At 28.3% G+C, this 16,647-nt stretch overlaps 3 protein-coding genes across 3 annotated transcripts; 1 reads left to right on the top strand and 2 right to left on the bottom strand.

Moving 5' to 3' along the window:
- Positions 1-1,162: 1,162 nt before the first annotated feature.
- On the bottom strand, positions 1,163-10,351 carry LOC126770356 (4-aminobutyrate aminotransferase, mitochondrial). The gene is made up of 9 exons (XM_050489742.1): positions 9,955-10,351; positions 7,704-7,816; positions 7,115-7,282; positions 6,755-7,033; positions 4,760-4,920; positions 3,442-3,592; positions 3,126-3,283; positions 1,829-2,097; positions 1,163-1,550 (listed from the first exon to the last, which is right to left on the bottom strand). Exons 1-9 carry the CDS (start codon positions 10,010-10,012, stop codon positions 1,432-1,434), a joined length of 1,476 nt encoding a protein of 491 aa, XP_050345699.1. The 5' UTR covers positions 10,013-10,351; the 3' UTR covers positions 1,163-1,431.
- Positions 10,352-11,837: 1,486 nt separating this feature from the next.
- On the top strand, positions 11,838-14,418 carry LOC126770273 (lys-63-specific deubiquitinase BRCC36-like). The gene is made up of 6 exons (XM_050489570.1): positions 11,838-12,101; positions 12,396-12,606; positions 12,756-12,853; positions 12,966-13,076; positions 13,582-13,728; positions 14,201-14,418. The coding sequence occupies exons 1-6, from the start codon at positions 12,000-12,002 to the stop codon at positions 14,327-14,329; spliced, it is 798 nt and encodes a 265-aa protein (XP_050345527.1). The 5' UTR covers positions 11,838-11,999; the 3' UTR covers positions 14,330-14,418.
- Positions 14,419-14,647: 229 nt separating this feature from the next.
- On the bottom strand, positions 14,648-16,371 carry LOC126770272 (uncharacterized). The gene is made up of 6 exons (XM_050489569.1): positions 16,071-16,371; positions 15,733-15,967; positions 15,509-15,668; positions 15,314-15,424; positions 15,082-15,237; positions 14,648-14,937 (listed from the first exon to the last, which is right to left on the bottom strand). Exons 1-6 carry the CDS (start codon positions 16,244-16,246, stop codon positions 14,735-14,737), a joined length of 1,041 nt encoding a protein of 346 aa, XP_050345526.1. The 5' UTR covers positions 16,247-16,371; the 3' UTR covers positions 14,648-14,734.
- Between the last annotated feature and the right edge of the window lie 276 nt (positions 16,372-16,647).

A 16,647-nucleotide genomic window follows, 5' to 3' on the forward strand; every position in this document is an offset into this window, starting at 1 on the left:
AGAGAAAAGGGGATATGGTTGAATATTCCAATATACGTTGCCTTTTACCTGTGCGAAGACTCTTTAGAGGACTTTATGCTTTTGTATAGAATTTAATATAATTTAAACAGAAACAAAGTTTTTAATTACAAGCATAGTTTTAGAGTTACAAGCGAAAATTAACGAGGAAACTGTGTGTTCTACAAAGTAGGAAACTTTGGCTTTTTATACGTTCTAGCGACCAAATCATTTAACATGAAAATATATTTGAGGTGTGTTTATTATAGGATATTTAATGTATTTTATTTTTGTAAATTATGTTCCACATATCTAATTTAATGAATTGTTTACAAAAAACTCGAAAAAGCACGAACATTTTGAGATTTTCGTTGTGGAGCCATATGCGGTATATATATGCGTGGGCAAAGGCGTAAGCAAAGTTAAAATTAGCCTTCCAAAAAACATAATGAATGAGTAAAAAACACTTCTGTATTTCTTTTTCCTGAAACAGGCGGCCCGGACGATTTGACTAGACGGCTATTCTATGCAACTGCAACTTTGTCACAATTTATGACTTTTTTTCCCCCCCATTTCTGGCGTGTATCTACGCTATTTGAGCGCAAAATATTCTGCCAATGTCACGTATAAAATAGATGACACAAATATGATTTATAAAATGAATTAAAGACATGACTTAATGAAGGTTATATGAAACATTTTTTTAATTTTTGTTTCGTGTCATAACTGTAAGTGTATTATATCCCTATACGAGTTTTCTTAGGAATGAAAAATATGTTTATTTATCTATTACTTTCATTAATTTTCTATTTGTGCGTTTACAGATAAAATGAACCGACGGAATAAGTTATAAGTTTTTATTAATAAAGCTATATTAAGCAAGTTTTATTTAATTATTCGCCGTTATTATATAACACTACAACACTATTTATTACAATCAAACTTATGTACGATTTTGTATTTCAAAACCACAAAAATATTCGCAAAGCAAGAATTGAAAATTTGATACTCATTTATACAAAATTACAAATTTGTGACTGTCACCTTCATTGAGTCATGTCTTCAATTGTATTTTTTTTTTCAAATAAAGGAGAACATTTAAAACCAATAAATTCTTCTATGATTTTATTTAATACTATAAAGATTAAAGTTTTCATAAGTAGTATAGTACTAGTAATTATGAAATTTTATAATTGGAAGACTTTTTTGAGGCACGTGATTTTATAATCACCTTACTTATTTATTATAAAGCGTACATATACAGATATAAATAAAGTAAAAATAATATTTTCATAAAATATTAAACTTAATGAATATGGCACTTCGAAATGCTTATTTCTTATAAATACATAAATATAAAAATAATACTGTAAATAATCACAAATAATAAATGATATACATATTAAAGACAAAGAAGCCTTCTCTAGAAATTTTTTACATTTCTCTTAAAGTTTTCCGTAATATATCTATATAAATATCAGCGTGATTCTTCTGGAAGATAAGGGCTGGTCTAAGGCGTATGGTGTTTTCGCCGCAGACACCACCTAGCACACCTATAAACAAATTTATAAATAACAAACAACAACGTAAGCATAACACTCTTAATGAGAAGCGTAATACACTTAACTCTTTATTTAATTAAAATATTTAACACACAATAGTGTTAATGCAGTTTGCTATTAAATAAAACGGTTATTAACTTGTAATATTAAGATTTGAGCATATTTGCATATTATTGTTTATTTTATATCATAATTATTATTAATACTTAATTTCTCAAATTTCAACATCATCTAAAAATAGTTTAAAATAATAAAAATTGTTTTCTTACCATTTTTCTTCAAATCAGAATTAATTTGATCCCGACATTTCGTAGTAGGGGAATTAAAGGACAGAAACGTGCCTCGTCCTCGGACACTGTTGATTAAATTGGGAAATTCATTCTCCAATTCGTGTAAACCTTTTTTTAGAACTTTTCCACTTTCATTTACAACCGAAATGAGGTTCTCATTTTTAATTACTTCCAAGACCTTTTCCAGCAAAAGCAACTTTCCGGGATCACCCATCCATGTATTGAACACTCTGTATGGTTGAGATGGTCTGAAATAACATAAAAAAAATACTTGAAAGATAACCAACACTGGTTAAACAAGAAATACGAATGGAAATAAATGATTGGAATGATGATGAAATCTACTAGTGGTTGGGCTTTGTGCAAGCTCGTCTCGATAGGTACCACCCACTTATCAGATATTCTACCGCGTAACAGCAGTACTTAGTATTGCTGTGTTCCGGTTTAAAGGGTGAGTGAGCCAGTAGTTACAGGCACAATGGACATAACATTTTAATTCCCAAGCTTGGTGGCGCATTGGCAATGTGGGCGAGGGTTAACATTTCTTACAATGCCAATGTCTATGGGCGTTGGTGACCACTTACCACCAGGTGGCCCATATACTTGTCCGCCTTCCTATACTGTAAAAAAAAGATTTGTATATTATAAATTAAATAAATAATAGTTACGAAGTATGCTATGTTCTTGAACTTCTAAGCTTACTTATTCTTTTGTTATATTTACAATAAACCTTCAGTGATTTCAATTTTGAGTACAACTCGTTTAGTATCCAAATATGTTCTTTTTTTGTTTTTTATCTTAAATAAAAAAAATAATATACCTTTAATTTTTCTTTAAATTTTAAGCTTTATAAACATATTTGAATGTGTGTTGGGACAACAATTCGTGAAACAAAAGTATTATTATATGTACACCTAAATTTTTAAGGCAAATGCTCAAAATTATTTCGAAATTCTTAAAATTATTTTACACATTTTCCACTACGTCAGAAAGAAAAGAACAACAATCTATTTGTTGTGTATTTGTCGCTATATCTCATAAACTAAACAACATTATTACAGTAAATTATTAACCTACGTGACCTAGAACTACAGGTTACCCTGATGTAAAAGTTCTGTGATAATAATAATAATTATTTGATAGTAATTAATTAATAAATAATCGGATTATTAAATAACTATAATATATAAACAAGCAATAAGAACTTTTCTTTTTATAAAAATAGCATCAAGCATCGTGATGAGATATTATATAAATGCTGTATGAGATTACTTACTTGTTCTCAATGTTGAAGTAAAATCCACCGGTCAACATTTTCTTGCTGAAAGTTAGCACGTCGGGGGGAGAGGGTAGGTCGAAATGTTCGTAGCACCACATTTTGCCAGTTGGTCCACAACCAGTTTGAACTTCATCAATAATATATGCAACGCCATTCTGCGAAAAGGTAAATGACATTTCAAAGGGTATGTGAAATAGGGGGAGTTTAATTTAACTTTGCCTTCCATTTATATCATTTTGTATAATATATTAGTGTAAAGCTACAAAAGAAACAAACAGTGCAGACAAAAGTTACTATTCAGATAAAGACAAACCTGTTTGCATAGCTTTTGTAGCTTTTGGAAAAACTCCGGCGACGCCTCGTGATCACCCCCTTCTGACTGTATCGGCTCTACAACTAGCCCAGCGACTGGATTTCCTTTCTTTTTATATTGTTCAATAGCATCAGCCACCTGTTCTAGGCATCTGAAAAATAGGAAAACTGATAAAAATACCACCAAATATATCATTTTCAGATTATTGCAACAATAAAAAAAAATGAAACCGTTTGAATTTCAGTTGGCTCAATAGTCACGGCATCGCCGTTGGCAGTTTTTATCGCCGCTTATAACAAATATTGCTAAGAACCATACAGGCATGCGGTCCGGCCGTTTTGTTTTGTGTTCAGCGAGTATGACGAAAAATCAGATGGATAATAAACATAAAAAATATTTGTTTTTTTTTTAAAACAAAATGTTTCGCCTCACCCTAAACACCTTCCATTTTACTTGTAATATAATCAATATCAACATGAATAACCCTAATGAAAAAACTAGCACATTATAAAAGTTAAAAATATTGTTTTAAATTTCGTCTCAGTAAATGTTTGTCAAACGCCTATCCTTTATAAATGCAAATACAAATATACAAAACAAAAGGCTTATTGTCATTCAATGCAACTCCATATCAGATATTTATATTACTACTTACCTTCATAAAAACAAACAATGGCAATGATATTTTCATGAAAACTAATATTTGTCACAAATATATAGAACTGATATTCAACGACATTATTTTAATACACTAGTGTCGGTTCTAGCGTATTAAAATAATTAGGAAGCATTAGTAAGTTTTAAATAAAAAAACATTTTTAACCTTTATAACAAGAAACGCCCCTCTTGAGATATTATCTTCAGAATAACTCTTTTTTTCTTTCTTTCACTTTTTTCTTTTTATCCAATGATTATATTTTAAACCCTCGAAATCTGCTGCCCTATAAGCTAACTATACCATCGAGGTATACAAAATACAAAAAAAAAATTTTTTTTGGAAACGGGAGATATCTATTTCGAAAATCATAGAGTAATCGTTGATTATTTTTCAAAACATTTACCTTAGGTAAAATATTAAAAAAAGAATCATGTTACAAATTAAATACATTAAATTTTAAATAAAAATAAAGTAAACGTAATTTAATCTATGTATATATTCAATTGAAGTGGAAAGAACGAGCAGGTCTAGATTAAATACTATTGTGATTTCTAAATGTTATCGCTTATTCTAATCGATAACTTTAATAAAAGCGGTTATTAAAATATGAGCCATAAAATATTCTACACATTATAAGATAGAAATGTTAATTTGACTTACTTATCGTCTTCTTTTTTATTTTCCCGCTGGTTTTGATCAAGAGGATACTTGTATCTCGGAAAAGGAGCCTGAGGCCAATCGAAGGCTGGACAATCCAGTTTATGTATTGGTTTAGATCGCGTGGTCGTTAACGCTCCAAACGTACGGCCGTGAAATCCACCCTGTAAAACAGAAGATAAGCTAATACATGCAAAATACAATAAATAACACTCTAACATGACCTTTTGATTTGATTTTGAACGTAAAGTCACCGGTTTCGAATGAAAAGAATCGTCAAGATGAAATCGTTCCCAATTTTGGTAATTAAAGTAAATTATCAATTAATTTTGAATTCTTTTATAAAATTTAACTATTACACGTTATTCGTTTTCAAAATAAGGTTTATATTTCAAAAATTAATTGTTTATAAAAGCGATTTCTTTGCTTCAAAAAAACGTTTTGAATTGATTATATCGGTTAGTTGGTTTTATAAATTTTTCTTTACTTCTTATTATACTATATACGTTGCTGTATATTAATAATTCCAATTTTTATATGGTATGACTTCCAGTAGTAAAATGTACAATTTCCATTTTCGATCGACTTCGCAGTAATGCTTCATTCGAAACTACAAAAAAATTGCAAGTAGTAAAGCGTGTGAGAAGAGATTCGATTCGAGATTTCGTTCCATCGATGATGAGTTTTTAAAATACCTTGTATTTTCAATAAAGTATTTTTCGTAGTGGTTTTGTGTCAATTATATGAATAGTAAACGATATAAGTGTGGTGTGTTTTGTTGCCATGTAAATAAAGGAAATTGTCTTGTGTGTTTAAATACGCGGAACATTCATCTATCTAATGTAAACAAATTGTGTTGACACTATGCATGATCGATGTCGAAAGAAAAGCAGAAGAATGATAATCTTCTGAGGGTATGATTTTTTTTTATTATTAAATTTATGCTAATATATCAATACTTTTGACATATCAATACTTTTTCTAATAAAAATACATCTAAGCGACGACAAAGAATTTACATGTGCGCGTACGTGTACATCTCTAGTAGATACTAAAAATCAGCACCTTTGATTTTAATACAATTTATCGAACTTTTGATGTCCGTTTCTATACACATACATATGTTAATTAGACAAATTCAACCGATAGCACATTTGAGTAAACATAATATTGTAGTAAACATATTGTGTGACACTATCATTTGTATTTCTATGTTGTAAAACGTTTCACAGAGAGTCTTGACCTCTACCATTACAAATAAACCAAACAAATATTTTCTGAAAAACGAATAGTTTCTATGTCTGAAGCATTCCCGCGAAGTTTAATAAAAATCATAAGACAGATACAATGAACCTTACCAAAATAACAAAAACGAGCAGAATGTCATCAATCAGTTAGTTATCTAACATTTCTAACCATGTATTAATAGGAGCTCTACGTATATCTGTATAATATAATTGTGACGTTAACATCAATCATATTTTTTAAGGACTTTCTCTCCAGGACCAGATTTATGGATATAGAAAGGTGCCCCAACAATAGGCATAGGGAAATAAACATATTTAATATAATAGTATGCATGTAACAAAGAGATATAGTAAAATACAAGTATAATTCTTGTTTAGTACATATTATACTTGTATTATACTGTATCTCCTTGTATGTTACAATGTTACAATAATATAGTTTTTTCCGCAATAAATAATTGAAGTACCGGACTAAAAAAAGTGGTATTTTTTAAAATAAAAATAATGAAAAATAAAGAATTCGTAACATCGTAAAGGTAACGAACTTTGTTCTATTAATAAACCAGCTACGACTCAGAATCGTGAAATGCGTAGTTCGCAAATAGTTTATTTCAAGATGAAGACATATTTTGGTTGACGTATTTTTCCTTTTGTTATATTAAAAAGCTATATACTTTAATAACGCTCAATGTTGATGCGCCACGATCACAAGTTATTTGAGCCTTAAAAATAATATAGCAATAGCACGTACCTGAAAAGATAAAATTGACAAATTAGGTGATCCCGGTGGCTGGTTAACCATGCACGAGGCCATTTCCTCTGGAGTAAAATCAATTTTTCCCCCTCGTTCCCTTTTGCGGTACCACATAAAGACAGTCTTGTAAGCATTTTCATTTGAGCAGGAACCGCACATCATTGTCGAAACACCGTTTAGGCCTTTAGGCGCTACTGCCATTAAGACATTGTTTAATTTCTTGGGCCAATCTAAGGATGGGAATACACCCAGAGCCGGCCGGTTGACAAGCGACCTCTGTTATAGAATATAAATTATTAACAAATGTACATATGAATTAATTTTAATTTAGAATCGAGACTTTGTAATATTACTAACCAGATTATGTTTATCATCAAAACATTTTAACAATTCAGGATGATTATAACCGATTGGGACTGAGGAAATTTGTGTGAAGGCATCCAGAAATACGTTTCCGTCGGCGTCTACAAAATAGTTACCGATGCTTTTATCATAATCAGCAAATAACTGAACCGAATCTGCTTGCTAAAAAGAACAAACTTTAAAAATATTTTATATTTAGTATGAACATTGAAATTATATTTATGTATAAATAGTGATTTGTATGATTTGATTTATATCATTGTTGGTTACATTTTTTATAAACCTTCCGTAAAAATTAGTTTATTAAATAATCAAAAATATTAGAACATAAAAATGTATTTATTATAATATTTAAAAAAAAAGAAATTGTCAGGAATATGATGAAATGAAAATTTCTTCTCTATAATAAGTAATCACATCACGGACCTGAATTAGACATTTCGGCTCGCAGATGGTGAGTCTCCGAAAAATGTCGAACATAAGTGCAATTGAATTTTATATAATGTGAAGACTTTCTTACTTGGTTCAATTAGTACTAAAAATAAAAATATATAACATTTTTTATATATTATTTTGACTTTACCTGCAGCGCTGAAAGTTCTTTAAGCAGGGCTTGTGTCCTAGGACCGGGTATTGGTGTCTTAATTTCTGGTTTTTCCGGTTCTATCTGAGACACTTTTGAAATACCTCTGGCATCTACAAAAACAACAATAAATACAAAGGATTATTTTTTATTTTACTAAAGCGTAGCTTATTTCATTCATCACCTTGAGAAGGTGAATTATTTAAAAAATACTTTGGCGCCGAGATATCTAAAGCCGCTAGTTTATACTGGATATTTATTTCAGGAATAGTTGTATATTTTATAAATGTATTTAGAATATTGAAAACTTTTATCAATATGGATACAATTAAACATATCGAATGATAGTTCTGCAAGCTAAATGCTGCTGAGTTGCATGAAAAACTAGTGGAGCACCAAATGACTATCGAACTAAAGAAGTAGGAGCGTATTCAAAGTAGATATAATAGGTAAAAACACTATAAGTCGTACTTGAATTACAGGTTATAATAATAATTACTAGAATATTAACTTTAAATAGGTACGCAAAATATTTTCGTCATGATTGACGCGCAATAGCGCGGCTCTTTATTGCGTACTACATCTGGAAGATTTATCTATCCTTAAAACATTCACTGTCAGTTCCTTTCGGTCATTAATACAATCTTATTATTTATTTAAAACCATAAAATTCCAATAATCATCTCTCAAATGTAAAATATGTGCTTTTGAAGGCAGAGCTCCTAACATCATCAATAAAAAAACGATAAACAAATTTACATGAATAAACTAATAACATTCATATATAAAGGTCTTGTCATGGTAAAAGGGCAAAAATATACTACCAACCATTACCAACATTTACTAGTATTTTCATTCTCCAATGTCAGTTATATTATATACTATAGAAATATTTTGCAATAAATAAAATATTATATTTTTATATTCTAATCTTATATTAACTTTATATTCTAATCTAATGTAAGCCGAGATGGCCCGGTGGTAAGAACGCGTGAATCTTAGTCGATGATCGTGGGTTCAATCCCGGGCAAGCACCACTGAATTTTCATGTGCTTAATTTGTGATTATAATTCATCTCGTGCTTTACGGTGAAGGAAAACATCGTGAGGAAACCTGCATGTGTCTAATTTCACTGAAATTCTGCCACATGTGAATTCTACCAACCCGCATTGGAGCAGCGTGGTGGAATAAGCTCCAAACCTTCTCTTCAAAAAAAAGAGGAGAGGAGGCCTTTAGCCCAGCAGTGGGACATTCACAGGCTGTTACGGTTACGGTATATTCTAATACAGTAATTATATAGTACCTAGAGATGATACCTATTTAGAAATTATGTATTTAACTATACAGACATTTTATAAATTTGAAGAGTATAAAAGAAAAAATATATATATGGAATAAGCTCAAAACCTTCTCCTCAAAAAGAGGAGAGGAGGCCTTTAGCCCAGCAGTAGGACATTCACAGGCTGTTACGGTTACGGTAAAAGAAAAAAACAATCTCCATTGATTGGATTGGCTTTAAAGTTAACTTAAAAGTCAATACTTTGATTTTTAGTCAATTTAAAATTGTACTAAGATCATGTAACAATCTTCAAAAACAGCAAAATTAAATGATCCAATCAGAAAAATATGAATTTATTTCATAGTTATCAATAATATTTTAATTTAAATGACCTTTAACTATTTGCATAATTGTGTTATTTTTTTAACTATATGAAAGAAAGACCCAATTTTCTTTATTAAACTACATTACAATACAAATATATATGTAAGCCTATTTATTTACTAAAGTAAAAATTAATATGTAATTTTTATATTCTTTATATGTAGTCACACCTACCATGTGGCATAATCAACTTGACCTACCCTGTTGGTCCTCCATATGAAAAATATATTTATTATATCCCATTTGCCATTTGTTACAAATTTCACTTACTCTTGATTCTTGAACACAACAATAATGGAAACCATTGTTTTACACAAGAGCTTCAAATAAGCTAAAATGGCAGTATACCTAATATTTATCACTAAAAAGTATTTCTTTTACTAACTAGGTCTTATATAAAAATTGAATTTAATTTTTTTTTTTGAAAATATCTCGATGTCGATCGATCGACAATGCCAACGTAATGTGGAAATGTGTTAAAGTATGTCACACTACATACGAAACACAAATTAAAATTAACAGTCATTAAATTGCTACAAAGCCTGAAATCTTATGTGAAAATAAATGTAAAAAGTAATGAAATCTTACGTTGCGTCGAAGGTATGTTTATTCGTTTAATTACACATAATCCACGAATCCGTAACATTTTCAAAACCAGTCTCAAAAAATACTTTTTGCTCCTGCTGTGTCCAGTAATAAGTTACAACGAGCACGAACAAAAAATCTATAAGTCTGAGTTTTTATCAATCTCTTCTGCGCACACACGATTCACAAAACACGAATATATTTAGTGGTGTACAGAAAAATCATAACTTGCTATGCAATTAATTATTAAAACATTTTTAATTAGAACTAGAAACGAAAATCAGTAAGATTAATTCATATATTATTTTCTAAAGCAATTTAAAAACGGGCGGTATCTTGTAATCGTAAAGTTTGATTTGATAATACCTATTCACTGCTATCAGTAGCAAGTCAACTAATAACCCTATCATCAGCCAGTACTACAAGCTGTCAACGTTTGTCATTGTCACTAATTCAATATAGGGAGATACCTACACATAATGCTAAGTATTTGTAGCCGTTAATCGATATTATGCTTAATAAAATTAATTTGAAATTTATAATTTATTTTAATCAACACAATACATTGCAACTACTAAGACTTCATTTATTACTAAAAATTTTGTGTAAATTCTAGGAATGGGTACATAAAAACTTTACTGTGTTTTAGTGGGAAATTGTCATTCTTACATACTCATAAACCACACTAAAATAAGATAATTTAGATGTAAATGGTAACTAATAGTTGTGTAATGTCTCAATATTAAATGAATTCTTTTATATAAATATAATTTAATTCGTGCATCTCGGAAACGGCACGCTATTATCTAATTCGATATTAGCTAGTTTTAAAATAAGAAAATTAAATAATTTTCTGTTATAATATTAAACTAACAAATTATGTGCTTTATCATATACATATAAATAATAAATATGTATAATTGTACAAAATTGATCTATTCTAGATGTCTTAATTAGTAAAATATATATTTACTTTGTATCGATACTATTTTGAACATCTCTAAAAGGCTGATTGAATAAACTGCGGATACAATAATAGAACGTTCACTACTTGTAAGCCGGTCACTGAAGGTTAAAAAATTAAATTGTATAAATAATTTTAATATGGAATAAGCCGAATAAAGAAATAATGACGTTCTTACAATTTTTTGAAGATATTTTATTCAAAAATACCATACACGAAACTAAATAAAATCGTTCAATTAATACATAGCTTTTCTTCAAAAGAATTACCTTTAATAGCTAATAATGTAGGAAGAATAATAAAATAGTTGATGGTTAATTACTTAAACTTGTATTGTATTTGATATAATTACTAGGAAAATATGTATTACTGTTTATTATTATAATTTATATTTACAAACATGTTTCAAGAGCCAATACAGAAAGATTATTAAAATAAAAAGAGTTTGCGAACATAGGCCAGTTTTGAAAATAACTGCGAAACAAAAGTGTATTCAAATTAATTTTATCATATAAATCATGCTATATAACATTGCCAAATCAAACGCAAATTAATTTTATTGCATTAAATATATTTAGCTATAGCTTAGTTAGGCATAATTAATGTTCCCTTTGTAATACGGTATTTTACTTATTATTTAAGTTCATAATCGGAAGGTAAAATTATAATGAAAAGTTACCTACATACAAAATTATGTTCTAAATAATGTAATTTTCGTATTTCCCTAGTCAGATAGAGCAAGTTAGCTTAGTTGAACAAAAGATTATACAATCAAAACGTTTGAGTGCAGCTATATTATATTGTAAGGATCAATGTTTATGAAAATTGATGAAATCTGTAATAGATTGATTATGTACTCTATCATGTGCGGCGGAGTTTTGGATCTACCTACTCTAGTCTGACTGTCCGTCTCCTGTATAGCTGTCAGTGTCAACTGTCTGCTGTCAGTTATGTCATAAAGTTGTTCTTATATCGTTATTTTTTATTGTAAACATTTTTTAAATTGATCGAAAATAGTTATCTATAATTGTGGTGCATTCAAACAACATCATTTAAAAATAGTTATATTAAATTCAATAACAAAATGTTAAAAAAAGTTTTATTATCTACGGATGTAGCGTTAGTTTGTGTACAACATGCCCTTTCAACAGAAAAGGAAGAAATAATGGGGCTACTTATTGGCGAGGTAATTCATTTTTTTATTCAAACACTACTTTGCTAGGGTATACTATAAATAAATATAAGTATATATATATATATATTTATTTATAGTATATATATATATATATATTTATAGTATATATATATATATATATATATATATATATATATATATATATATATATATATATTTATTTGTAGTATATATATATATATATATAATGTTTTGATTATGTACTGTTTTTGAATTCAGCCTAGACCTAATAAAGATTGTTTATTCTTATGGGTAAATCATTTTTACTTTTATTTTAATTTACAGGTTCACAATAATAACACACTAGTTTCAATAGTATCATCTGTTATATTAAGACGTTTGGATAAAAAACCTGATAGAGTAGAAATATCTGAGGAGCAGCTTGTGAGAGCTACATTAAGAGCAGAGGAATTAGCAGCAGAAGTAGGGAGGCCACTAAGAGTTGTGGGATGGTACCACTCTCATCCACACATAACTGTTTGGCCATCTCATGTAGGTAGGTTCAAAAGTGTAATTTGAAAGATTTTTTACTACATATTTTTAGTTGTTTTTTGCTAATCATATATTCATCATTCAATAATAATTAAATAGCTAAATCCTAAATATGATAATAATAAATAACCATTATTTTATACTCTATTTTAGACCTTTCTACGCAGTCTATGTATCAAAGAATGGATTCTAGTTTTGTAGGTATTATATTTGCTGCATTTCTCACAGATCAGACGGCTAAAGCTCCCTCAGTAAGTATGTTTAAATAATAAGTACATATAAAAAAAATCTTAAATCTAACAAGTTGTTAATAGTTTTATTTTTTTTTACACAAAAATAAATTAAATTACTTATCATTTTTAGGTACAAATAACTTGTTTTCAATCTATCAATGAAGGCTCAACTCAAAATAGAAGAGAAATTGAATTAAATATTACAAACAATAATGACTCTCTGACTTTGAACAATTTTGAGGTATGTAAAAATATTAGATTTTATAATATAACATTTTATAGCTTTCAAAGAATTGGTAATTTGGTTTGTGAAAGCAATTTTTGTTAATTTGATCAACTATATTGATTAGTATGAGTATAAAAAATATATTATAAATGAATTTTTTTTTTGAGTACAATCAACTACAAATGGTTTTATTAAATACTCAACTCTTTGATTGAATTTGAATGCTGAAAATAACTGGGAAACAGTTTTCAAGGTGGGAAAAATTAATACCACAAGATTTATAAGAATAAAAAAAAGATTTTTATTCTTACAAATCTTGTTAATATTTATTATGAGTCATCTGGGGTACCAGTGCTAGGAATGTCTTATCACTATAGAATATAGTTATTGAAATTCATGTTATGGTTTATTATTTAGGAGGCAGACAATCATTTGATCAAAATATGATCATGTAATTTTATTATTTATAAGTAATTCTTAGCAAACATTTAAAAGGCCTATTTAAATTGTGTGTGTATAGATTTTGACACAATTGCCGACAATCTTGAAAGAGGAAGAAGAGGAAGCATTTAAAATTGAAGCAGGAGAAACTGACAAAGATGACATTCTTAATATTCAACATAATGCAGCAGTAAGGACTATTGCTATAGGTCACATAGTTGAGAAGGTAAGCATAACTTCTCTTATTTCAACTTTATATTGTAAAAATAAATTATTTTTCCAGTTTAGACCAAGACAAACTATGTAGTATATGTATTACTCTCAATTGGTCAAGTCTTTCAGAAGTTACATGATCAGTAACAGACACACCAAGGATGATATGTTATTTCACAGGCTATCCATCACAGAAACGGATTGTTATAACGGAATGTTACATGAAAAAGAATATATATAAACATTCTTACTAACCAGTATTAATTGCCAAGTTGTCAAGCCTAACTTGTTTCAGCCAGTACTATAATATTTACTTAATTACCCCATGAACCACATTGTTTACCAAATACCTTGCAATACTGTTCAAATTGCAAATATGAAAGACAGTAAAATTCATAGTGACACAAAATGCTTATAAGTACCTATTTTTAAAACCTAAATTTATTTATGTGGACACCATAAATATCTTCATTTTTGTATTTCAGGTTTCACGGCCAATGTTAGAGGCTCTCGTTGCCAGAAATGCAATAAACAGTATCAGATTAAAAGCTTTGAAAAAACATCATAAAGAATTAATGTCAAGATTAGATGGCAATTTGTTGGGTAATGTTTAGTTAATGAAATTAATAAGTAAAGTTACATTATACTTTACATTATTTGACAACATTGTTAAATGGTGTAAATAAATAATTTTCTAATTATATAGGTGTTTTAAATTTTTATTCTTAAACAACAATAATAAATTTTAACATATCCCTATTTATATTTTAGCAATTAAGTCCAAAAGATTTTATAAAGTAATATATGATTTTCTTTGAACATTAATGTATTATAAAATATTATATTGTTTTATTTTTAATGATCATTAAAATTGTTAAATTTCCTTGATTATTAGTTTTTTTTAAATGGCTGCTTTAAAACAAAAAGAAAAATATGGTTTCTATATCTTTTACTGTAACCCTATTATTTAGTGACAATAAAATCTTTGATTTATATTTTATTCCTTTTAAGTACATAGTCTACTGTAAGTCAGTTTTGTCAATTATTTCAAATCCATCTGATGAATCAACACTCGAAATTCGTTTCCTTTTCTTATCATCTTTAGTATATACCATGTTAGCAACAGCTCCTCCAAAATTAGACAAAACATTAAAAGCAGCATTACTCCAGGTTCCAACTGGTTGTACATCTAAGGTAGATTGAATCTGTTCAGATGGCAGTGCTGAAATTTATGTTAAATATTCAAAGCTAAATGTAGCATTATATTTAGAAAGTCCCAGTATGTTATTGGTGACATTTTAATTTTTTTTTTTTTAATATTTATCATTCAGCAAAAATGATGATTCTTATTTATACATATTATTACCTTGCGGCATATACTCATCTTCACTAGAGTCAGAGATTTCAACGTCTTTTGAAAGTGTTTGCATTTTTTCAATTGATAAATTTGTGACTAATGAGCTACTGTTATCGGAACTGTCACTTGCTTCTTCAAAAGGCAAGTCCTCTGGTTTCCAATAATCTGTCAAAAATAATAAATTATTTATAAGGTTTAAAGTATGTATATTAAACTAAAAATTAAACAATTTTCTGTATACCTAAACTTTGTTTTTCATCCCTTATAGGTTTTTGATCTGGTTCAATAGACAGTAAATCTAAATTTACATCAGTTTCTTCTGGGATAAGACCTTCGAGTTCAAAATCTGATTCTAAAAATACATATCATTGTACATTATTGAAAAGTTACTTTAATTTTAAAAATATATGTTTTATACAACCACATATAAACAAACCTGCATTTTGCTGCACTTTTTTTAAAATATTTACCAAAGGAGGTATTAATTTATTCAAGAAAAATATTACTGTACAGAGCAAATATACTAATGTGTACCCACTGATATATTTTCCGATTAACATTATAATAGTCAATATTATCTGAAGCAGCAAAAAAGCCTAAAAACATAACATTTTTAACATACAGCTTAACGAAACACATGTTGTTGTATTTCCAACTTACTTTAGTATGATTTCTATCACGTAAATGTATAAAACCTGTCCACATATTTTCGATCGAGGTTTGAACTTTAAGGGCGACTAATTTTATATTATTGTTTTCGTGATAAACTAGTCTTTTCAGGCATGCAGTGCGATGTTTATATTTTAGCCATGCCTCAAACGCATCGATACTTATAATTAAAATAGAAAATCCAGAAATAAACTGTAATATATTTAACTGTCGACATACACACGATCTAAAAGATTTTAAAAAAACTTGTTATCATAATTTTTATAAATACTATTTAAATATATAATACTATTTAATAAATTATATGTATAATAAAAGAGAATACTTACGTAAACACAACGTTAAAAAATAAAAAGAATAACAAAGTCAACCATATTTTTTTCCAAAATAAAACATCTTCAAGGATATTTACAAATATAACAAATAATAAAGAAGACGTTTTATTTTTGGTTTCAATGCTCTTCGTGGGACCCCATTTGAAAAAGGTTTTTATGGAAGCAAACATTTTAATTATATTTTATATGATTTTAATAAAAATGTCTAAATAATTACGTGCGCAAAAATAATTAATAATTTAATAAATAATAATGACGATTTAATTTTGACAATTGACAACAGTCAGTCAGTCAGTACATATTTTTAATTTATTCTGACACTGTGTTGCAAAACTTGGCAAAACAAGAAGCAGCAAATCCAACTTAAAAAACAGCAGAAAACAGTAAAATGGTAACTACTTAAAATATTTCATAGAATAATCGAATTATTTAGTAAATGCAATTACCTACTGTATCATTTAACATAAATTGTTTAAAGCTAAAAAATCGTGAGATTATTACGAAAAAACAAAAACTAGAATTATTTATTATTTCAAATATTCATACAAAAAAATCACTCATCATTATTATA

The sequence above is a fragment of the Nymphalis io genome, chromosome 8 (assembly GCF_905147045.1).
Source record: "Nymphalis io chromosome 8, ilAglIoxx1.1, whole genome shotgun sequence".
NCBI lineage: Eukaryota > Metazoa > Arthropoda > Insecta > Lepidoptera > Nymphalidae > Nymphalis > Nymphalis io.